This window comes from Gymnoscopelus microlampas, assembly GCF_963454915.1.
Source record: "Gymnoscopelus microlampas genome assembly, chromosome: 5".
NCBI classification, from domain to species: Eukaryota; Metazoa; Chordata; class Actinopteri; order Myctophiformes; family Myctophidae; genus Gymnoscopelus; species Gymnoscopelus microlampas.
This window is the reverse complement of record NC_139942.1, coordinates 55918970-55943882: the sequence shown is the minus strand read 5'-3', so window position 1 is coordinate 55943882 and position 24913 is coordinate 55918970. Positions and strand designations below refer to the sequence as shown.

At 41.1% G+C, this 24913-nt stretch overlaps 1 protein-coding gene across 1 annotated transcript in view; it reads right to left on the bottom strand.

Moving 5' to 3' along the window:
* Nucleotides 1-24913, bottom strand: part of astn1 (astrotactin 1) — a gene marked incomplete at both ends in the record, with an annotated part of 706990 nt that overhangs the window by 457113 nt on the left and 224964 nt on the right. The window contains 2 exons of the mRNA XM_084058603.1: nucleotides 4885-4959; nucleotides 12436-12520. Coding sequence (XP_083914729.1) covers nucleotides 4885-4959; nucleotides 12436-12520 — 160 coding nt within the window. The remainder of the gene's footprint in view (nucleotides 1-4884; nucleotides 4960-12435; nucleotides 12521-24913) is intronic.

The window sequence follows — 24913 nt, the reverse complement described above, 5'->3', positions numbered from 1 at the left end:
TCAGTGGCACAGATGGCACACAATGCTTGGCCAATCCACAAAGCCAATCAGGAAATAAATTGGAGATTAATTACTTTTTTATTTTGTTTTGCTATTCTTGAATTGGAATCCTGAAAAGTATCATTTTTATTTAATTTCAAATGCATTCAGTTACACATATGTTAACTTTATGAACTTAAACACAAATACATTGGATGTAAAAAAAAGACAATAGCATTTAATACTTGTCATTAAGCTACTAATATAGACTGAAGTAATTAAAGTGGGTCATGTTTGCATGTTTGTAATTGTGAACAGCTGAAATCAATAATATATCAGTATTCCGATATTAACGTTGAAAATGGCTCGTTTTCACCACGTTCCATGCGTCATATGTCATAAACGGTCCTGACCGTTTTTGGCATTTTTATTTTTTTTATACGTGGGGCCCACATGGGGCGCTCTAACGAAACTTTGGGATCATCCAAGGAGTCTCTAAGAAGGAGAGGCCGGATGTGGATCCATGTCAAAAATCCTTCCGGTCGGCCGCTCCAATGTTAACTCCTTGACTAAAAGCTTAATATCTCCATTTCTTTTTAACGTGGTGGAAGCGAGCCGTTTTCGATCGGCGATAACTCTGCAATGGACGATCGTGTTAGAAATATTATTGTTCCAGGCGTTAGTCGGGACCCTCCGCCGTCCCGCACGCACGCTTTGTTTACATGCACTTCCGCGTCGGGGCTTCTACAGCACGAAACATATCAACGTAAGTGGATGGAAGATATGCAGGCACTGAACGTACAATATTTGAATAAACCTCTGGCACACAATGTGTTAATCACCATGATATGTGTTTTGGTAAATTATGGTCCCATGTATTTTAAAAGTGATGATAAAGTAGGGTACGCACTAGGAAGGGCGGGATAATTTGATTGAACACTGTCAAGGCCACTGTGACGCTTCTCCAGGTTGGGTATCCAGGGTGCTGTTTGTTTACACGGGGGTCTCAGTAAATATTCATTCTGGCCACGTCAACATGGTTGGAGTATCAGAGACGAAACTACAAAAGTCTCCACCAGGCCGGGTTGCCTACCCAGGGCCCGCAAAAAATAAATAATTGGAAGGCTGTCATTGCCACTTGGAACAGGATATAAAAAAGAAAGAAAAACGTATACATGTTGATCACATGACCCCAGACATAATCTGTACCGGTTTCTGTGAGGTTTGGACAGAATCTGTAGTATCTATTACCTCTGTTTCCTTGTCTGTTTTCACAGAAAAGGAGGTCAGTTCGGGGTAGGTTCTATGCTTTCAGCCCTCTTTGTTGCCCTGACTGTTCCTACCTCAACCACCAGGTGAATCGGGTACTTCTATACCCACATTGGAGTGATCCAATGAGGGGAAACATAACGAAGGTTATAAACTGTAACCACGGTTACCTTCGTAAACCTTCATTCAAAAAATAACCTTCATTGGAAAAAAAAAGTAGTAATAACTCCCAAAAGGTACAAAAGCATTAAATATTTTGTCCATAATTATAAATCAGAACCACAACAAGGTACAAAAAAAATCGAACCTTTTGTCAGTAATTATACAAGTCTGTGTTGTGGGTGTTCTGTGTTGCTGTTGGTAGTCATGGCTCTCAGTTCCCACCTGATATTGTGTGTGAGTTCAGACTGATCCAGATCGTACTGAATAACTGCTAGCTTACATAACGTCTTCAGACTAGGACTCAAGTCTAGGATTTGCAGGGGTGGCTGGTGTCTCACAACGAGGGGTGTATCCCACCCAAAGAGGATGATGCGATCTCCCACCACGCAACAACACTTCCAAACGACCGTACCCAGTCCGTTCCCCTTTGGCTCAACCTTCGTCCAAGAAAAAGTCTCTGGGTGGAATTTCCACAGGTAACTTATGGTAGTTTCCCCGTTTTCACCATCAATTATGTACAGCTCTCCATTGTAGGCAAAGGCTGAATGCCCTTCTGGACAGAAGGTGTGCAGAAGGTGTGCAGAAGGTGTGCTCAGCCAGGAGTTGGTCTCAGTGTCAAACATTCTGACATACATAGTTGTAGCTCTGGCCCCCATCACCCCCAAATACAAACATCTTTGTCCCGATGATGGTGGCAGAGTGCCTGCCTGAAGCAGGTGGGGGAGTTCCTCTGGTGTAAATTAAAGACCAGACCATTGTGGTGGTGTCCAACATGTAGGTGTCATTAGTGCATTCACCCTTCCAAGTTGAATTGGTGTATCCTCCATGAATATACATGACCTTCCCCAAGACACAGGCTGAGTGGTCCCCCCTCCCCTTTGGAACAGTCCCAGACACCCTGGGTTCGAACCAGCTGTGGGTGTCCACCTCAAATGCATAAAGCACGTTGCACCCTCCCCAGATGTAGGCAATATGTTCTATCAGCACAGCTGTGTGGCCATCAGTCCAGGAGCTCATAAACCCACATAAAGGTTCTCTAGTTGTCATTTTTGTCAACACCTTCCAGCGTAAAGACTCAGTGTTGAAAACGTAGGCCTTAATATAAAACAAGTCGGGGCTCCAACAGTGCCGTCCAAAGGCGTACACCTTGTGGTTCACTGCAGCAACAGCATCAGCATGAATGGATCTGAATCGTCCTTCAGTCACTTCATTCACACATACCGTCCAGCGGAACATTTCTCACACTGAAAATATTTTTGGATCTGTAAAGACTCGCTCTGAACAACACTGGAGTCCTAATATGTGCGCTCATCGCTTTTATTGCTTCAGTGGCACAGATGTCACGCAATGCTTAGCCAATCCACAAAGCCCATCAGGAAATAAAGCCTCACGCTATCAAGCTCACCGCTGCCCTGTTGGCACGCTCTAGGCAGTACGTTCCCAGATGCCTCCCATTGTCTTCAAAGCTCCAACTACCTTCCGATGAAAACGCCTCGATCGCCAATTATTACTGCCTTACAAAGCCAAAGTGCAGTAACTACGTCTTTGGACACACCAACGTATTTGTGTATCCCAAAGGTCAATTTAGCCTTTGTGATTTTGGGGGATAAACAATTACCTAAAGAACATATACATAATTAGTGTAATATCACTTATGAGCCAATATCTCATTTGGCTGACCAGTTGGAACAATTTTAAACCTGTTTATCAGTAATTTATTTCCCCATAGTTACTACACTTTGGCTTTGTAGGGCAAAACATTTATCTGTAGAACCGAGTGACTCGGTCCGAGTCAAACTAAATGTAATGCCTCAACTCCTACAAGTCCAAGTGCTTGTCAGGGTGGGGGAGGGGGTCCCCAGTTCAAATGAGTATTTTGGGGGGTAACCGCCTGAAAAGGTTGAGAACCACTGTGTCAGAGGCTTCTCCAGGTTGGGTATCAGGGAGCTCTTTGTTGACACGGTGGTCTCGGTAAATATTCATTCTGGCCACGACAACAAGGTTGGAGTGTCAGAGATAGAACTGGAAAAGTCTCCGCCAGGCCGGGTTGCCTACCCTGGGCCTGCACAATTTGGAAGGCTGTCATAGCCACTTAGAACGGGATACATTTATACATATACAAGAAAAACGTATACATATTGATCAAATAACCCCAGAGATAATGTGTACCCGTTGGTGTGAGGTTTGAACATAATCTCTATTAGTGGAACTATTACCTACGTTTCCTGTTTCGTACAGAACGATTACCTCTGTTTCCTGTTGTGTACCGAACTATTACCTCTGTTTCCTGTTTCGTACAGAACGATTACCTCTGTTTCCTGTTGTGTACCGAACTATTACCTCTGTTTCCTGTTGTGTACCGAAATATTACCTCTGTTTCCTGTTGTGTACCGAACTATTACATCTGTTTCCTGTTGTGTACATAACTATTATGTTTGTTTCCTGTTGGCACTATTACCTCTGTTTCCTGTTGTGTCCCGAACTATTACCTTTGTTTCCTGTTGTGTACAGAACTATTACCTCTGTTTCCTGTTGTGTACAGAACTATTACCTCTGTTTCCTGTTGTGTACCGAACTATTACCTTTGTTTCCTGTTGTGTACAGAACTATTACCTCTGTTTCCTGTTGTGTACAGAACTGTTACCTCTGTTTCCTGTTGGAACTATTACATCCGTTTCCTGTTGTGTACAGAACTGTTACCTCTGTTTCCTGTTGGAACTTTTATGTCTGTTTCCTGTTGCGTACAGAAATATTACCTCTGTGTCGCAGCCACGCCCCACCACTGATATAGCAACATAAGTTTATCAGAAAACTGTATGGAAATAATATTTATCAGAGAACTGTACGGAATAGGCCGCAATGCCCATTCCTGACGACCTTTGCTACGTGTCACCCGCCAACAGTGGCGTGCACAGACATTTTGAGGGGCAGGTGCTCAAGTAAATTATACTTTTTTTTGTTGACTTGGTCTGCTCTTTTTTCCCTCTACGCCTATACCTCTTTGCCAAAAATAGCCAATCTACAAGCCCACAACGCCTCGCAGCGCGAGGCGTTGTGGGCTTGTAGATCTGCTATTTTTGGCTAAAGTTCTCCTCAGAAAAGGGATGCTAGGTTTCGAGTGGTTATGGTAAAAAGAAAAATAATATCACATAAAGATTTGGTGGACGCAATGTAGTAACTCCGAGGACCTCCTAGGGGTCCCGGACCCCCTGTTGAAGACCCCTGCTGTAAACTGAAAAAAAAACTATTTTTTTTCTTTTTTTCAAAAGGGCACTTCTGGTCAAGAGGGCAAAGGGCAGGTGCTCTAGCACCACCTAGAGTCTATCTGTGCACGTCCCTGGGCCTCAGGTCTTAAAAGGGTTAAAGACACATCATCTGGGCCCAGCCTGACCGTGCCAAGTCATCGACGGATGGATTGTCATGAGAAATGATGGGGAATCGAACGTAGTAAATGTTTGTGTGAGGTTGGCTTACCTGAAAATACGATCAGAGGGCTGCTCTCCCATCACCAGATCAAAACCACGCTGGAAGATGGTGTAAGGCCAGGGTCTGACATGGAGAGAGAGAGAGAGAGAGAGAGAGAGAGAGAGAGAGAGAGAGAGAGAGAGAGAGAGAGAGAGAGAGAGAGAGAGAGAGAGAGAGAGAGAGAGAGCAATCAGAACAATTACAACTGAAATTATTTTTCCCAGTGTTTCTAAAATAACAGATCTACAACCTCAAGATGTGTCGCGTCACGTCGTCAGAGGTTGTAGATCTGCATGTAAAGCATACACAAGGGCTTAAAGGAGTAGTTCACCCAAAACATGTCTTATTGTCTATCATTTGCACACCCCATGAAGCCTTGAATTAATGGAGATTTGTTTTAGTTTTTGTCACATAGTCAATCATTTGAAGACCGGCAGAAAGATGCTACAGTAATGTCTCCAGTAGGAAGTCCAGTGGTGGAAAAAAGTAGAGATTTTTTTTACATGTGTAAAAGTATCAAGTACAAAAGTGTTGGTATCAAAATGTACTTAAAGTACCAAAAGTAAAAGTACTAAAATGTTTGAAAATAGCAGATCTACAAGCTCACAACGTGTCGTGAGCTTGTAGATCTGCTATTTTCAAATAGCCTATGTATAAAATAAGGCTATAGTGGTTAATGTATGTTTTATAATATAATAACTTACATCTGCAAAGTAACTATAGGAACTAAAGTTGTCAAATAATTGTAGTGGAGTCAAAGTACAATATTTCCCTCTGAGGTGTGGTGGAGTAGAAGTAAAATAATTGATAATTGGAAAGACTCCAGTAAAGCAAACACTCCTCAAAAATTGTACTTAAGTACAGTACTTGAGTAAATGTACCTAGTTACTTCATACCACTGCGCAAGTCTCCTGCCGGAGATTCAAATTATTCAAATTATTGGCTTAGGAATGAGACAAAATTAATTCAAGGCTTCATGATAGAAAATAAGTCATATTTAGAGTGAATTACTCCTTTAAGTTGTTAAAATCAAAGGGGGTAAAATATGTAAAAAATACGGCACATCTCTTCCCCCCCAAAAAAAGTTTATTAAGCATCTTTTTCAACCACATTCTTTCTTATAGCTCCCGTGTATGACAGGCTCACAAATCAACGTGAGCATGATGACATATGAACGCTGTAAAACACGCTGATTGAAAAATGTGTCGGCCCAGCTGCTGACAGAGAATGTGACTTTGGGCTCCTCATGTCTATTTACCATCAGTGGCATGGGAGGGGAGCGAGAGACACTGTGACACAGTGACAGGGGGGAGAGAGAGAGTGTGAGAGAGACAGAGAGAGAGAGAGAGAGAGAGAGAGAGAGAGAGAGAGAGAGAGAGAGAGAGAGAGAGAGAGAGAGAGAATGACAATGACAGAGAGAGCTGAGGGCCGATGTTGCCAGATTTTACAAGAGAAACAAGCAACCAGATCTATGAAAACAAGCCCAAAAGAGGCGACTACGGGCCCACACAGACACACACACAGAACTATTTGAAAATAGCCAATCAACAAGCTCACAGCGTGTGAGCTTGTTGATCTGCTGTTTAAAAAATGATAATTCTAAAAGAATTGACAGAAATTAACACATTTGTTTAAAATACACACATCTTGCATGGGGATCCGTCCCTGGTACAACATCTTTTCAGATGGGGGGGGGGGGTCCGTGCACAAATGCATGTTAATCTGGGGGTCCTTGACATGAAAATGTTAGAGAACCACTGGTTTAACCCATTGAGGCCTGTGGTTCTGATTCTGCAAAATGTCTTTTCTGAAAAAACGTAATGTTTCTATATCAGTGGAGCTCAATCTTGTTCATGTCAAGGACCCCCCCCCCCCCAACATGATATGAATTTGGCCGCGGACCCCCATCTCATAATATTTTGTTCCAGGGACCCCCCAGAAGCAAAGAATAGAGTTAATGTTTGCTTTAAAATAATATATATATATTCAAAGATTTGCACACATTTTCATGATTTTTCAAAAATAGCAGATCTACAAGCTCGTAGCGCGGCACTCGGTGCCGCGCTACGAGCTTGTAGATCTGCTATTTTTGAATAGCCCAAAGTGTAATATAATGCTCTTTTTTTTTTAACTCAAATCAAAAAGTGTTGAACAACATTAGGACGCAAGTCCCAAATAAGCAACTACACTTTAGAAACAAGCCCATAAAAAACACAACCCCTAAACAACCAATATTTACAAGCATCCTAACGGATAAAAACAAGCCCAAAGTCGCTTACAATAAGCGGACATGGCAACACTGCTGAGGACGGGGAGAGAGAGAGGAAAAGGAGTGAAAGGAGAGAGAGATGGGGGGCACAAAGCGAGTGAGAGAGAATGATGGAGATTAATGGGGAGCGGCAGCTCTGGGACTAAACAGGCATCAGAGTGAGAGAGTAAGGAGGAGAGGAAGTGACAGGGGCCCCGTGTCCCTCTGACGGAGCTGATGCTCTACTGTAAAGGGCCACATCTACTTAAGTAAAAGTATCAATACTGCAATGTAGACATATACTCTGTTACAAGTAAAAAAGCCCGGAATATAACATTTACTTGAGTAAAAATTACCCAAGCATTGGTATCAAAATGTACAAAAGTAATAGTACTCATTATACAGAATGTCTCATTTCAAGTTTTCAAATGTATACAGATATTTTGAAAATAGCAGATCTACAAGATGCGACGCGTTGAGAGCTTGGGAACGGCTATTTTCAAATGGCCCTAAATGTATATATAGGGCTGAAGTGGTAAGTGCATGTTTTGTAATAATAATCAAAATCCACAAAGTAACTAAAGTGTTCAAATAATTGTAGTGGAGTAAAAGTACAACATTTGCCTCTGAGATGTAGTGGAGTAGAAGTAAAAGTACTGACAATTGGCAATACTCCAGTAAAGTAAAAACTAATCAAAAGTGTACGTAAGTACAGTACTTGAGTACATATACCTAGTTACTTTACACCACTGACTTTAGGCCAGGAGAAAACACAAGACCCAAACGAGGAGGAGGAGGAGAAGAGCGGACCCTCGACGCCAGAAGCACTGGTCATTAAACATTTAAGTCTCTCTCCCCCCCCGCCAGAAGCCCACTCCGTCACAGGATGACAGGGAAGACAGGGGGGAAGACAGGGGAAGCACCAGAGGGAATCATAGTGTTGTCGGCAGGAAAGAGAGAGAAATATGACACTGAATGAAAAAAAAAAAATCACACCCGAGTGTGAAGTGAGCGGTGCCTTTGATGAGTTAATTTCATTAAGCTATATATGGACTAGAGGAGCAATGTTACAGTACATCCCCTGTCCAATTGTCGCAAGGCTGCTCAACAGGAACACAGAGGGGGGTGGGGCTTAAGCAATTACAGCCAATGTGCACCAATAGGCCTTGCGCTAGATCGCATATTTTAATAGCTTTTTTTTTTTTTTTTAGATCTGACGTTCATAGTGACAGAACACTGTAAAAAAAAAAAAAAAAAGTCTCGCTAGACGAGATCGAAATCTCGAGATTTTAATCTCGTCTAGCGAGACTAGGTTTTTTTTTTTGCATAGTTGCACGTTTTAAGCTGCGGTGGACCCGGGATGGAGTTATGACATTTTTCTACTGTACCATTCATCCTAAGATATCACAACGTCATAGAAAAGGTAAGAAAACCGTAGTCCAAAATGCTCCTTTAAGTAAAACATTTCAGTACTTTGTTCCACCACATGACACATGGGTCAGTGTATGTGTGAGTGACCACAACAAGCACCATGTTGGTCCCAACAGAACGTTAACGGGCATTATTCGGCAGAAATGTCAAGGACTTCCTCAGCGACCACATGAACCCAATTAAACATTTATAGTCATTTCTGGGACGGCTGTCTGAAACAGCGTTTCTCACTGCCAAGGCGGATCACGTCATCACTCTGACTCATTACTGTAATATATGATAAGCACTGACCTTACCCCCCCAAAAAGAGATGGCCAGACCAAAACACAGTGCCAGAAGAAAAGATAGAGAAACGAATCCCCCCCACCAGGGACGGATTAACCAGTGGTGGAAAAAGTACTCAAATGTTTTACTTAAGTAAAAGTATCAATACTGCAATGTAGAAGTACTCTGTTACAATTAAAATTCCAGAATTAAAAATGTACTTGAGTAAAAGTACAAAAGCATTGGCATCAAAATGTACTTAAAGTACCAAAAGTAAAAGTACTAAAATGTTTGAAAATAGCCGATCTACAAGCCCACAACGCGTCGCGATGCGACGCGTTGTGAGCTTGTAGATCTGCTATTTTCAAATAGCCTAGGTATAAAATAGGGCTAAAGTGGTTAATGTATGTTTCATAATATAATAATTTATATTCCTTCCTTAATCATATTCCATCATATATGGAAGGGCCCCAGGAGCCCTTGGAGCCCAGGAGCCCTTGAAGGTCCTCAAACCCAGCGAGAATCACTGCTGTAAACACAGAGGAGGGGCCCACACATTTGATATTTGATTAACCTATACATTTCATTTTAGTAAATTGTCGATGGCCGCGCGGGCCCCTAAGAGCCCAGGGCCCTGGGGCCACGGCCCCGGCGGCCCAATGGCTAATACAGCCCTGCCCCCCACCCGCAGTGGTGGAAAAAAGTACTCGCATGTTTTACTTTAAGTAAAAGTATCAATACTGCAGTGTAGAAATACTCTGTAAGTAAATGTCCGGTAATCAAAATTTGCTAGAGTAAAAGTGCAAAAATATTGGCATCAACACATACTTTAAGGGTAGGCCTAAGACCACTGTGGTAGAGGTTTGGGTTGTGTAGTTACCTTGCCATGATGTAACTCCAAAGGTGGACAAGAAATCAAAAATAATTGCTCCATTGATTAGAAATTGATAATTCAAAATATGCTCATCATTGACTTACATTGTATGGTAAAACATCTCCCAAAGTCACTCTTTTAGCACGTAAACGAACACGAACAAAGCTGATTCTGACAATATAGAACATCACCAAACCCAGTACTGTTTTTTTTTTTAATACAAATGTTAACTTCCTGCTGATTTTACTATTTGAAGATCCGGATCCGGATCCGCGAATCCAGTCCGGGTTTTCTTCTTAATAAAAATAGCAAAATCAACAGGAAGTTAACATTTTTATATACTATATAAAAAAACAGTAGTGGGTTTTCTGATGTTCTATATTGTCTGAATCAACTTTGTTTGCATTTGTTTATGTGCTAAAAGAGTGACTTTGAGAGCTGTTTTGCCATATAATGTAAGTCAATGATGAGCATATTTTGAATTATCAATTTCTAATCAATGGAGCAATTATTTTTAATTTCTTGTCCACCTTTGGAGTTACATCATGGCAAGGTAACTACACAACCCAAACCTCTACCAAAGTGGTCTTGCCCTTTATAGTACCAAGAGTAAAAATACTCATTGTGCTGTCCCAGTTTTTGAAATGTCCCATTTCAATAAGTCATAATGTATACAAATATTTTGAAAAATAGCAGATCTACAGTACAAGTTCATGCATCGCGACACATTGTGAGCTTGTAGATCACCTATTTTCAAATGGCTGAAATGTATATAGGACTGAAGTGGTTAATGTAAGTTTTGTGATAATAATCTACATCTACAAAGTAAGTAGTAACTAAAGTGTTCAATAATTATAGTGGAGTAAAAGTACAATATCTGCCTCTGAGATGTAGTGGATTAGAAGTACAAGTACTGAAAATGAAAATACTCCAGTAAAGTAAAAATAAATCCTCAAAAGTGTACTTAACTCATTCAGTGCCCAGCTTATTTATGGAATTTTGGCTATGAGTGCCACAGCTAAAATTCATTGTAAAAAAAATATGCTTAGGAGCCGAGATACAGCCTTTTTAAGTTAGAAGTTAAACAAAGAGTGAATGGAGCAGCAAATCTTCAAATCATCATATCTTGGGTTCTGAACATGTTTTTTTTGTTGTTTTTCATGACGTCTTAGACGTCATGTAGCACTGGATGAGTTAAGTACAGTACTTGAGTAACTGTACTTAGTTACTTTACACCACTGCAATTGGGATACTGGTAATATATCTATCAGCACAATAACTATGTGATAAACAATGCTCCACAGCAGAGGAGAGGAACTAATTGCTCATCTGTCTGTGGAGGTTTATGCACCGCGAGACACTTGATATTTATTTTATTTGCTTCATGAAGAAAGTTTTTAATTGGGGTTTTGCAATATCTAACATTTTCTCTCTTGACTAATTCCTCCATAAACATGAATGGTTTCATAATAATAATACTAATACGGACGGAGCCAATGCATTCTCTCTGGTTGCTGGCAGTGGTGTAAAGTACATGTACTCAAGTACTGTGCTTAAGTACAATTTTGATTTTTTTTTACTTTACTGGAGTATTTCCAATACCTCCTGTGGTCAGCACCTCCTCACAGCTACTGGTGTGTGCTCCTGTTTCATTGTTTTTGGGGGGTCCCTGACGCGTTATTATGGATCCCACCACAGTTCTAGGCAAGACCCGCTGTGATTGGTCAGTAGTCGCTGTGATTGAAAGTTCTCGTTTTTGTAACTATACCTAAACCTAGCCTTAACCCATAACCCTAACCTCAGTGAAACTATGTCTAAACCTAACATTAACCCTAACCTCAGTAAAACTATGCCTAAACCTAACCTTAACCCTAACCTCAGTAAAACTATGCCTAAACCTAACCTTAACCCTAACCTCAGTAAAACTATGCCTACACATAACCTTAAATCTAATCCTAACAACAGTAAAACTATGCCTAAACCTAACCTTAACCCTAACTCTAACCTCAGTAAAACTATGCCTAAACCTAACCTTAACCCTAACTCTAACCTCAGTAAAACTATGCCTAAACCTAACCTTAACCCTAACTCTAACCTCAGTAAAACTATGCCTAAACCTAACCTTAACCCTAACCTCAGTAAAACTATGTCTAAACCTAACCTTAACCCTAACCTCAGTAAAACTATGCCTAAACCTAGCCTTAACCCTAACCCTAACCTCAGTAAAACTATGCCTAAACCTAACCTTAACCCTAACCTCAGTAAAACTATGTCTAAACCTAGCATTAACCCTAACCTCAGTAAAACTATGTCTAAACCTAGCATTAACCCTAACCTCAGTAAAACTATGCCTAAACCTAACCTTATTCCTAACCTCAGTAAAACTATGCCTAAACCTAACCTTAACCCTAACTCGAACCTCAGTAAAACTATGCCTAAACCTAACCTTAACCCTAACCTCAGTAAAACTATGCCTAAACCTAACCTTAACCCTAACCTCAGTAAAACTATGTCTAAACCTAACCTTAACCCTAACCTCAGTAAAACTATGCCTAAACCTAAACCTAACCTTAACCTCAGTAAAACTATGTCTAAACCTAACCTTAATCCTAACCTCAGTAAAACTATGTCTGCCAGGGAGCCAATCAGAACAGACAGGTAAGGCGGGTCTATATCCTATAACGTTGGTGGGATTCATAATCATACGTCCCTGACATGAAGATGTTTGAGAAGCACAACTTACCCCTGGTTGGGCCCCCATTCGTTGCGGATGCAGAGGTGCTTGTGGACGGGGTCCTTCATGTAGCCCTCCAGGCAGAGGCAGTCACCTGGACATGAGAAAAGTTTACATGTTATTTCTCTATCCAGTAATATGATGATGATTATTATACACTAGTGGCTGGCCCAGGTATCACAAAGGGAGCCTTTGCTCCCCCACACTACCGCTAGGGGTTGCCAGGCTCTCCCACCCCTAGTTTCGCAGTATTGTCAAGTCTGCCTGGTTGCTTGTTTCTCTCGCACCTAACCTGGCAACGCCGGTTGCCAGGTTATCGCTTAACAAGCCAAGTCTGCTTGTTTTACGCGATGCATTTGCGCATGTATTCATACACCATAGGTTTTCCGCCTACTTCTACCACCATGTTACGTTCAACCCCCGTCTATAACCCAACAAACGTGTTGAATGGCGGCACACTTAAGCCACTGATCGTTTTCCACTTCTTTCTCCGGTGAACAAGCTCAGTCAGAAGTTTTGTTGTTGTTCACTGTTCCCTTTAGGTCGATCAAACGCACCGCAAAGTACCTCAGATACCTGACACCATGTTTTTATTTATAACACGCTTTCCTCAGTACTTCAAATACACAGACGCCACGTATTTATAACGAGGTTTGTCGGTACATCAAATACCTGACACCACGTATTTATGCCAAGGTTTCTCAGAAGCTCCTCTTGCAATAACCCATTAAGACCGGGAACGCATCCGAGTGTCATTTTTAGATTCATTCGGCTATTCAAAAATAGCAGATCTACAAGCTCATAGCGCGGCACCGAGTGCCGCGCTATGAGCTTGTAGATCTGCTATTTCTGAAAATCTGTGGGAAAAAATGCAAATCATTGAATATATTTGAACATTTTTAACTCAAATCTTTGCTTCAGGGGGGTCCCTGGAACACATATTTTGAGATGGGGGGTCCGCAGCCAAATACTTTTTTTTTCAAAAAAACTGTTTTAGAATGATGATGATTTAGAAGAAATTTGTTGAATACCCCAGAAGCAAAGATTTGAGTTGCATTTAAAAAAAATATATATATTATATATTCAAAGATTTGCACAAATTGCAGATCTACAAGCAGATCTACAAGCTCATAGCGCGACACTCGGTGCCGCGCTATGAGCTTTGTAGATCTGCTATTTTTGAATAGCCAAAGAAATCTAAAAATGACACAGATGCGTTCCCGGTCTTAATGTGTTAAACCCACTGTATGTTCCTGTTGTCTTGTTTTTTTTGTGCAGCGCTGTACTTCTAAATATAAACCAGGCCAGTGGCAACTAATTAATCTGAGGCTGATCCGCCGGCCTTTTCGTTGTGAAGTACAGAGACTGGATGCCAGTTTTGTGTAAATCCTCCACACGTACACGCAGTGGAGACAGAATATTATTATCCCTTTCATTGAGCAGCGCTGTTACCGAGTAAAAAAAAAAAAGTATTCATTTATTAACCCATTAAGACCTAAAGAAGCATCTGTGTCACTTTTTCATTTGAACTAAAAAACATTATTTTACACTTTGGCAATTCAAAAATAGCAGATATACAAGCTCATAGATCTGCTATTTTTGAAAAACCTCTGCCTACGGTTCTTGCTTTAAATCGCGTAATTTAATATATTCTTTAACGTTTTTTTGCGAGAGATCTGATATTTACAGTGAGAGAACACTATGCAACCCGGTGTTCTTGAATGCGCTCGAGCGTAGGCCACGCTTTGACCACACTTCCGGTGCGTGACCGGAAGTGTCGTCAAAGCGCGGCTCACGGTGAGGGACATTCAAGAGCAACGCGTAAAAATGGAGATAATAAAAAGAAAAGCGACGGGACGGGACGCGCGACAGGACGCACAATAACCCCACGTTTGCAACTACTTTCGCCTGCACACTTCACCGGGTATGGTCTAGTATCTCTAATTCTCCAAGATCAAGAGGATTGATTAATTGAAGTACTGTATTTAGAAAGACAAGGAAAAAAGTATATGGAAGTACAGTTAACAATACAAGGTCCTCTAAACTGGATCGCCCATAAAACAACGGCTTAATTTAAAGGATTTGAATGGAACATTTTTGATTGTTCCTGCGGTTCATTGTTGAAATAAAAACAGACTTTTCAGAGATGCACTGATTCTCCCCCCCAACAGGCAGGCAGGCAGGCAGGCGGGCGGGCGGGCGGACGGACGGACGGACGGACGGACGGACGGACGGACGGACGGACGGACGGACGGACGGACAGACGGACAGACGGACAGACAGACAGACAGACAGACAGACAGACAGACAGACAGACAGACAGACAGACAGACAGACAGACAGACAGACAGACAGACAGACAGACAGACAGACAGACAGACAGACAGACAGACAGACAGACAGACAGACAGACAGACAGACAGACAGACAGTGGAGGAAACAGAGAGGGAGTGTCGGTTTGCCTTGTTTCTTCCCGTTTAATTTCCTGAACACACCTCTAAACCTCATTAGCATAAGCCTCAAAGTTGCTTGAGTCGACAGACACCGCCTGCCTGTGGGGAGAAATCCATTGGTTCACCTGCCAAGGTAAATTACCCCTGGATTTACTACAAACATGTAGAGAGACAGAATGAGGCCTCGCTAAGCAATTCAGCCAGCCTAAGTAAAAAAAACAAAAACAAGATCCCCCCACCCAAAAAAAACACACAAATGTCAACACCAACAGCTTTGCCAATACTATGACTGACTTCTAGACATTAAGCAATTCAGCCAGCTAAGTAAAAAAAGACAACAAGAACCCCCCCAAAAAACACATGTCAACACCAACAGCATTGCAAATACTACAAAAAATAATCAAAATTAATATTATAGAGAGAGAACTTGTAAACTTGCTACCCCTTGTGGCAGCAAAGGGAATCATAGATTTCAAAATAATTCAGCATTTTAAATGCCCTTCTTTGTCCCAATCCCCTGAAAATTGACTGTCTTGCCGATGGCAGGACATGTGAAGTTTTGAAGTGGCACATCTGTATGACTGACTGCTAAACATTAGACATGTAATGATTTATCCTAAATCCATTCAAATAAATTCAATCTGGTGATCATTTTAATTGATTTAATAAAAAATGCATCGCGATGCAAAAAGCAGAGGGCACGTAAAACGAAGAAGAAGAAAATACAGGATGTTTGTAAGAGAATTGATGAAAAAAGAACATTTCAGTCATTTGCTACTGTATTGAAAAGAGGATAAGAGAAAACACAGTATTATAAAAACAAATAATAAAAGAGAAGAAAATACTGGATTTCTGTAAGAGAAATTACCCAAAATGTATTTTTTCAGTCAGTTGTATGGAAAAAAAATGTTTTAAAATGGTGAAAGATCGTATCCTGAACCTAGTGTCTTGATTGGAATCGTATCGTGGGTTGAGTGAATCGTTACAGGCCTACTACACCAGTGGTTCTCAAACTTTTTCCTTACATGGACCCCCAAATTGACACTTATTAGCCCGCGGACCCCCATTTGAAAAGATATGCCAGGGACCCCATAAGAGAAGATTTTTACGGCTCTAGCAGTGATTTTCAACCACTTTAATTTCATGGACCCCCGGTTTGACATGCATTAGGGCTACAGATCCCCATTTAATGGCATTTCTATTTCTGGGACCCCAATTTAAATTGTAAAATCAGTGTTAATTTAACTCTGAGAGTGTACAAATGGAACCAAATGGACCCTAACGGGTCCATTTGGTTCCATTTGTACACTCTCAGAGTTACAGACCCATAAGGGTCCATTTGGTTCCATTTGTACACTCTCAGAGTTACAGACCCATAAGGGTCCATTTGGTTCCATTTGTACACTCTCAGAGTTACAGACCCATAAGGGTCCATTTGGTTCCATTTGTACACTCTCAGAGTTACAGACCCATAAGGGTCCATTTGGTTCCATTTGTACACTCTCAGAGTTACAGACCCATAAGGGTCCATTTGGTTCCATTTGTACACTCTCAGAGTTACAGACCCATAAGGGTCCATTTGGTTCCTATCCATCATTTAGCTGGGGACCCCCTGGAACCCCCTCAAGTACCCCTGGTACCAGAGAACCAATGTACTAGACATTCCTAAACATGAATGAAGTAAATACATTGAAGTAAAGACAGGCCAATCTTCCAAAACACACACAAACAGTGATTAGGATACTAATTAACCCCCATTTAATAAAGAGAGAGATTGGCAGAGTGTTCGAAGACACGTTCCTTCCTCCTTGGAGCCCAGCTTTCCCAAAAGCATCTTAATGGCACCAAATGACCTTCATATAAGCAGGAAACACAGATTGGCATATTTTGACGATACGGCCGACTCTCAGTTAGTGTTGATTTTGACAGCACATTCTGATTTAGTTTTAGTTATAGTCTTTTGAACAAAATTCCATTTAGTTTTAGTCATATTTTAGTCATCTGAAATGTTTTAGTTTTTGACTAGTTTTAGTCGACTAAATATCATAAGATTATAGTCGACTAAATCTACAGTTGATTTAGTCGACTAAAATGTATGTTGGCGGTGCCTTGATGGCGTCGTAATGGATGATTTTACACTTGGTTGCATGATGAAAATAGCCGATCTACAAGCTCACAACGTGTCGCGCTGCGACGCGTTGTGAGCTGCGACGCGTTGTGAGCTTGTAGATCTGCTATTTTCAGAGCTCAACACCCGAGCACAACCAAACATAACATTACTTTTAGTTCTACTGGATCTCTTCTCCATTAGCCCCTCACTAACATTTTAGTCTAGTTTTTATTTGTTGACGAAATTGTCATTATATCTAGTCTTAGCTTTAGTCATCATAGATTAGTTTTTATTTAGTTCTCAGTCATACATGTAGTGATCAAATCTTTTTGCGTTTAGACAATCGTGTCATTCATGTCCCTGCTGTAGTCCAATTGTCCCAATCTCCTTGCCCTGATGGGGGACGGGGACGGGGGACGGGGGGTCAGCCCCCATATCCATCTCTGCACTGTCTGAAAAGTCATGGCATCAAAGATAACCTAATTTGTCTACAGGGTTACCAATGGGAATAAGAACATGCTTAGCGTTGTGAACCTCCAGATCACAGCCACCGTGCTTATTGAATGCAGGGCCGGATTTAGACTGGGCTGCTGCGCTGCTGATAACTGGAGCTTATTAGCAGTGGTGTAGAGTGACTGAGTATATTTACTCAAGTACTGCACTTAAGTACAATTATGAGGTACTTTTACTTTACCGGAGTATTTCCAATGTTCAGCACTTTTACTTCTACCCCACCACATCTAAGAGGCAAATATAGCCGATCTACAAGCTCACAATGTGTTGGGATGCAACGCATTGTGAGGTTATAGATCTGCTATTTTCAAATGATTTTTCTAAATTTTATTTAAGTATTTCACAAGTATTTGAAAGCTTGTGAAATGGAACATTTCTGCACAATGGTTACTTTCTACTTTTGGTACTTTAAGTACATTTGTACTTATAGTCAAGTACATTTTGAATTCCGTACAGAGTATTTCTACATTGCAGTATTGATATTTTTACTTAAGTAAAAAATGTGTGTCATCTTTTCCACCACTGATAACTGGAGCTTATTATCTCAGATAGAACAGCGGAGGAGTGTTCCCTTCTTTGTTCTGCTGTCAGCGCTCCAGAGGGACGTATGTACGTACGAGGGCCTCAACATGGTTCAGCAGGATTGATGGGGTCTCACCTTGGGGGTCCAGAGGGTTAACCCAAGAGGGGGGGGGGGGGGGGGGGGGTGACATGCTATGAGCTGCCGTTCTACAGAGGAAAAGAGTATGCTGTAGCCGAGAGACACCTGAGACGTCCTACACCTGTGGTTCAATGCTAATTTTCAGGGACGTGCACAGATAGACTCTAGGTGGTGCTGAGCACCTGCCATTTGCCCTCTTTACCAGAAGTGCCCTTTTGAAGTGTGCCCTGTTTACAGCAGGGGTCTTCAAAAGAGGGTCCGGGACCCCTAGGGGGTCCTCAGAGTTACTACAGGGGGTCCGCCAAATCTTTATGAGATATGATTTTTCCTTTTACCATAACCACTCGAAACCTAGCATCCCTTTTCTGAGGAGAACTTTAGCCAAAAATAGCAGATCTACAAGCTCACAACGCCTCGCGCTGCGAGGCGTTGTGAGCTTGTAGATCGGCTATTTTTGGCAAAGAGGTATAGGTGTAGAGGGAAAAAAGAGCAGACCAAGTAAACAAAAAAAAGTATAATTTACTTGAGCAACTGCCCCTCAAAATGTCTGTGCACGCCACTGCAAATTTTTATTCGATTTCATTTATTTTTTTATCCCACAATTTTTGTAACCATTTTTTTTTCACCCAGTGCCAATTGCCTATAAGCTGTAATCCTAGGCGCTATACTCTCCCTCTGCCAGCCTGGGGAGAGCCCCGAACTGAGCTCATGCTTCCTTCCAGGCATGTTAATTTTGACAGCAACTATTTATTTAGTTTTAGTCATAGTCTTTTTGCATAAAGTTCCATTTAGTTTTGTTCATATGTTTTTGTCATCTGAAATGTTTCCATTTTAGTCTAGTTTTAGTCGACTAAATATCAGAATATTTTTACTCCTTTAACCCATTGAGACCTGAAGCCGATTCTACATGTCTCCTAAATCTTAGGGAAAACAAGAAGAGGGCAGAGTACAGACACTTTTGGGAAACCTGGTCAACAAAGTATAATACTGTACGATTTAGAAAAGTGCATTAATGTAAATACAGTATCTGGTGCATACACTCTAACCAAACTATTTAACCCATTGAGACCTGAAGCCGATTCTACATGTCTCCTAAATCTCAACAGTTTTCTGAAAAACGTATGTTTCTATATCAGTGGTGCTCAATCTTTTTCATGTCAAGGACCCCCACAATTATATGTAGTTGGCCGTGGACCCCCATCAAAATATATTGTTCCAGGGACCCCCCAGAAGCAAAGATTTGAGTTAAAAATGTTCGCTTTAAAACAATATATATTCAAAGATTTGCACACATTTTCACACATTTTCAAAAATAGCAGATCTACAAGCTCGTAGCGCGGCACTCGGTGCCGCGCTATGAGCTTGTATATCTGCTATTTTTGAATAGCCCAAAGTGTAAAATAATGCTTTTTAGCTCACATCTAAAAATGACACAGTTCCAGGTCTTAATGGGCTAAATCTGCAGGTGATTTAGTCGACAAAAATGTATTTTGGCGCATTGATGAGGTCATTTGTTCAAAAGTAGGCCAGACCAAGTATTGAGTGCATAAATTAACACGCTTTTCAGATGGTTGACATGTATGTATTATAAATCCTTCTTTTGAGTGGTCTCGTGTCATATTTTAATATTTTGAGATATGGATTTTTGATTTTCATGAGCTGTATGCCATACAAATCAATATTGAAACAAAAAAGATTTTGCATATTTCACTGTGTGCACAATGATCTAGAATATATGAAAGTTTCACTTTTTGAATTATATTACAGAAGAAAATGAACTTTATTGTATTTTTTTTGGAAGGATCTGTATAATTATCTTACTTTTGTAAGGATAACTTTTAAATGGAGCGGCAACAATGTTTTTCTTCCCTTCCTCATAGCCCAGAGCAAAGCCACTCAGAGCCTGATTGCCTGCCTCTTGTACAAACACAGTTAATTCATGAGTACATGGAGAATAGAGGCTCCCAGGTTTCAAGAGTCCGTGAGTACATTGAGAACATTTCCACGTTTATAAACTTATCTTAAGTTTTAAACTTTTGTAATTATAGCATTTTTTTCAAAACACGCCTGCAATTGTTAACCCATTTAGACCGGGGAACAATCTGTGTAATTTTTAGATTTCTTTGGCTATTGAAAAATAGCAGATCTGCAAGCTCATAGCGCTGCACCGAGTGCCGCGCTATGAGCTTGTAGATCTGCTATTTTTTGAAAAATCGTGAACATGTGTGCAAATCTTTGAATATATATATTATTTTTTTAAAGCCATTTTTTGTAACTCAAATCTTTGCTTCTGGGGATTACAAAATGTCTTCTAATCCTAACATTTCTTTTGAAAAAAACATATGTTGCTATAATATACTGGTTCTGAAACTTTTTCATGTCAAGGACCACCCAAACTTATATGTATTTGGCCGTGGACCCCCATCTCAAAATATTTTATTCCAGGGACCCCTCAGAAGCAACAATGTGAGTCACACATGTTAGCTTTAAAAACACGATTTAAAAAAAATAAATAGCAGATCTAGAAGCTCGAGCTTGTATATCTGCTATTTTGGAATAGCCCAAAGAGATCAAAAAACATGCGTGTGCGTTCCCGGATTGAATGTGTTAACCTACAGTGTGTGCGGATGAATTGGCTAGTGGGGATTTTTCAGCTAGTGAATGTATAATCTCCTCCCACACAACAGGTTGTAATGTTTCAGGAAGCAGAACACTTTGCCATAAAGCGTTTTCAGAAATAAAAGTGTCAGGAGACTTGTTAAGACGTCAGCGGGTATCAATAAGGTTCTAACACTGAGCAGTCATCTTTGCTTCACGCAGAGCGCTGACTCACTGCCCTGTAATCAGCAGCCATGTTACATCACCACCGGTCAAGCATGTAGATATTGATGAACTGAAAAAGATTCTGAGGGGGCGATGGCAGTGAGGGAAAAAGTACTCAAGTTATTCTACTTAAGTAAAAGTACAAATACTGCAATATAGAAATACTCTGTTACAAGTAAAAGTCCAGGATTACACATGTACTTGAGTAAAAGTACAAAAGTATTGGCATCAAAATGTACTTAACTCTTTCAGTGCCAGAGTATTTTCATAAAGTACTCCCCCAGTGCCAGCAATTTTTTTTTTGTTTGTTTTGTTATTTTGTCATTTAATTTTCAAATAGCTTGTCTACTGTATATGCAGTATGCAACTCATACGACAGTTCTACCAGTAGAGAGCAGCAAATCGAGCCATTGATCACCTCGTTGACTCGCTCGCCCCCTCCCAAACAGGCTCACGTGACATCCGGTCATAAACGGATGTGACGTTTTCGACAATCTCTGATCGGGTTAAAATACGATGTTATACACGACTACGATGACTGATCGTCACCCAGACCAAAGAGAATAGACGTAGACCTCTCCGTTCGTTTTTTCTACCGTGTGAAAAAAACGTGACTTTCCCTATTCTGGCCGAAAATGACCGCGGGAAAAAAATGAGAACCGGAAACGGAATCTGCGTCATGAAACCGGAACCCAATGAGTCTGAAGGAGTCAGGAAGCGAAAGCGATCATGAGAAATAAACAGAATAGCGCGACCACAATCAAAAGTAAAAACTCGGGATTTCTCGTTCTGGCAGGGAGGGTACTCGGGGGATATCTCGGGGCGTGGCACTGAGAGAGTTAAGGTATCAAAATAAAAGTACTAAAATATTTGAAAATAGCAGATCTGCAAGCTCACAACGCGTCGCGATGCGACACGTTGTGAGCTTGTAGATCGGCTATTTTCAAATAGCCTAGGTATACAATAGGGCTAAAGTGGTTAATGTATGTTTTATAATATAATAATTTATATCTGAAAAGTAACTTGTAACTAAAGTTTTGAAATAATTGTAGTGGAGTAAAAGTACAATATTTGCCTCTGAGATGTTGTGGAGTAGAAGTAAAAAGTATTGGACATTGGAAATACTCAAGTAAAGTACAAATTCCTCAAAATTGTACAGTTACTTAAGTAAATGTACTTAGTTACTTTCCACCACTGGCCGATTTAGTTTTAGTCTAGCTTTAGTGAACTAAATATAGTCGACTAAACGTACAGTTGATTTAGGCGGAGATGATGTCATCTACGCCTAATGATGCGTGACATCACAACATCGTCATCACATCCAATATAATTGTCCTTTTAAATGTTTTTTTCTTTGTATTTTCCAAAACAACTCCCTTCAGCAAATTTGAGCAGCATCGTGCCCTGCCTCCTAACCTCTTCTGTAAATTACTTGCTCTGATTCACAGTGGTGCTGGTGAGTGAAATGTTTCACTGGACGATACATCTGAAAGGAGGACATGGGAATTACCGCTGTACTGCTGTGGCAGTCGGACACAAGGTGTACTCATTTAGAGGTTACAGTAACATGAACCACAGTGGTCAGATTGAAGTCCACATATTGAACACTGTGTCTCTACGCTGGGTGAAGTTGGCCCCAGTGACAACTGGAAGAGGAAAACGTCCCCTTGAGGTTCCCTGCACGCGCAGGTACCACACAGCTGTTCTGGTGGAAGATATGGTCTACATCTGGGGGGGACTTCCTTACTGTAACGTGCTTCATTCATTCGACGTCGACAACCACAGATGGTCCAAACCCAATATTTCTGGTACTGTACCAGAGGAGAGGTACTACCACTCAGCCTGTGTCTTGAGGAAGGTCATGTATGTTCATGGAGGAGTCACCCAGCTGACTGGACGCACTAATGACATCTACAAGCTGGACACCGCCACAATGGTCTGGTCTTTAGTTAACACCAGAGGAACTCCAGCACCTGCTTCATTAAGTCATTCTGCCACCATCATCGGGACAAAGATGTTTGTATTTGGAGGCTGGGGGAACCAGAGGGGATACTCCAACGACATCAGAGTGTTTGATACAGAGACCAACTGCTGGCTGAGCACACCTTCTGCACAGCTTCTTCCAGCAGGACGCTGGGGTCATTCAGCCTTTGCCTACAATGGAGAGCTGTACATATTTGGTGGCAACGAGGACCACCAGTACTTCAATGATCTGTGGAAATTCAACCCAGAGACCTGCTCATGGAAGAAGGTTAAGCCCAAAGGAAAAGCCCCGTGTGGGATGTCTTGGATAGGCTGTTGGATGATGGGAGATCGTATTATCGTCTTTGGAGGATGGCCCATATCTGATGGCCTGTATGTCTTAGATTTAATGTCTACTCTGAAGATGTTATGCAAGCTGGCAGTTATTCAGTACCGTCTGGAGCAGTCTGAACTCCCTCATGACCTCAGGTGGGAACTGGCTGTCATGACTGCCAACAATAACTGAAAACAACATAGGCCTGTAAACAGAGAAACAAAACATGTGATCCCACTATAAATAGATAAAATGCAAGTGGCAACAGGGTCCAAGCATCTAATATAAGAAGATCATGACATGATGATAAAGAGAAAGATGATGAATTGAAAGATGATGGCTCTCAGGAGTAGATGAAGAAACAATAAAAACTAGGGCCGGGACTTTATCGCGTTAATTTCGATCAATTAATTACAAAAGAATTATCGCGTTAAAAAAATTAACGCATTTTAATCGCGCCTATTTTTTTCACCGCGGAACGTTTCTCACTGGACGAGTTTCAGACGGACCTATTATCCAGCGCACCAGGTTGGTGCGCTGGTATTATCGGTCCGCCTGAGAAGCTGTCTGAGAAGTGAGAACGACGTCGTTCTCACAACAACAGAGCAGCCACTGAATGAAGACGTGCCGCATAGCCTGCTTGATAATGTTGGCTGGGCAAATCAGAATCTGTAATGGATGCCGCCCCCCCACGCGCGCGTTTGTCCCGTTTGGGGGGGGGGGGGGGTGCACGATGCGGTGCGGGTCACATGCGCGCGATTTTTTAATAATTAATTAAACGACTATAAAACAACTAACAACAACACACTCTACCAGCCTCCAATGGTGGCAAATTAGCAGATCTACAAGCTCACAATGCCTTGTGCTTGTAGGTCTGCTATTTTCACATGGTTACTGTATGTTTTATAATATTAATCGAAATCTACAAAGTAACTTGTAACTAAAGTTTTGAAATAAGTTTAAAAGTTAAATATTTGCCTCTGAGATATATTGGAGTTACTGGAGTAGAAGTAAAAGTATTAAAAAATTGGAAATAGGCGTATTCGAGAGTCCTCAAAATTGTACTTAAGTACAGTTCTTGAGTACATGTACTTAAAGACGTTTACCAAAATCCATTTGAAAACAATTTTTCTCACTGATCTCAGGTCAAATATTGATGTGCGATTAAAATGCGATTAATTTAGATTAATTAATTACAAAGCCTCTAATTAATTAGATTAATTTTTTTAATCGAGTCCCAGCCCTAATAAAAACATCATGTGGTTCACAGTGACATTTGCAGACCAAGGACCAGTGGAGATTATATCTCCATGCTGGCCTTGGAAGTTGGAACACCCCGGGATTCCCCAGAGGTAAGTGGCTGATGTGAGAAGACGGATTCTCTGCTGGAACTGTTACCTCCAAGACCCTCTGGATAAGTGGATGAAGATGGATGGATGGATGGATGGATAAGTGGGTGGATGGATGGATTCACCACATTAAGACGTATTCTTTTGCCTTCTGTAAAGACTGCTACTTTTACTCTCTGCGTGCCAAAAACGTTTATAAAGTTGTTGTTTTTTTAAATCAAAAAGATAAAAAAAAAACTAAAATTATTCTTTATTTTTTTGGTTTTCCCGTTTTTCCGTTCT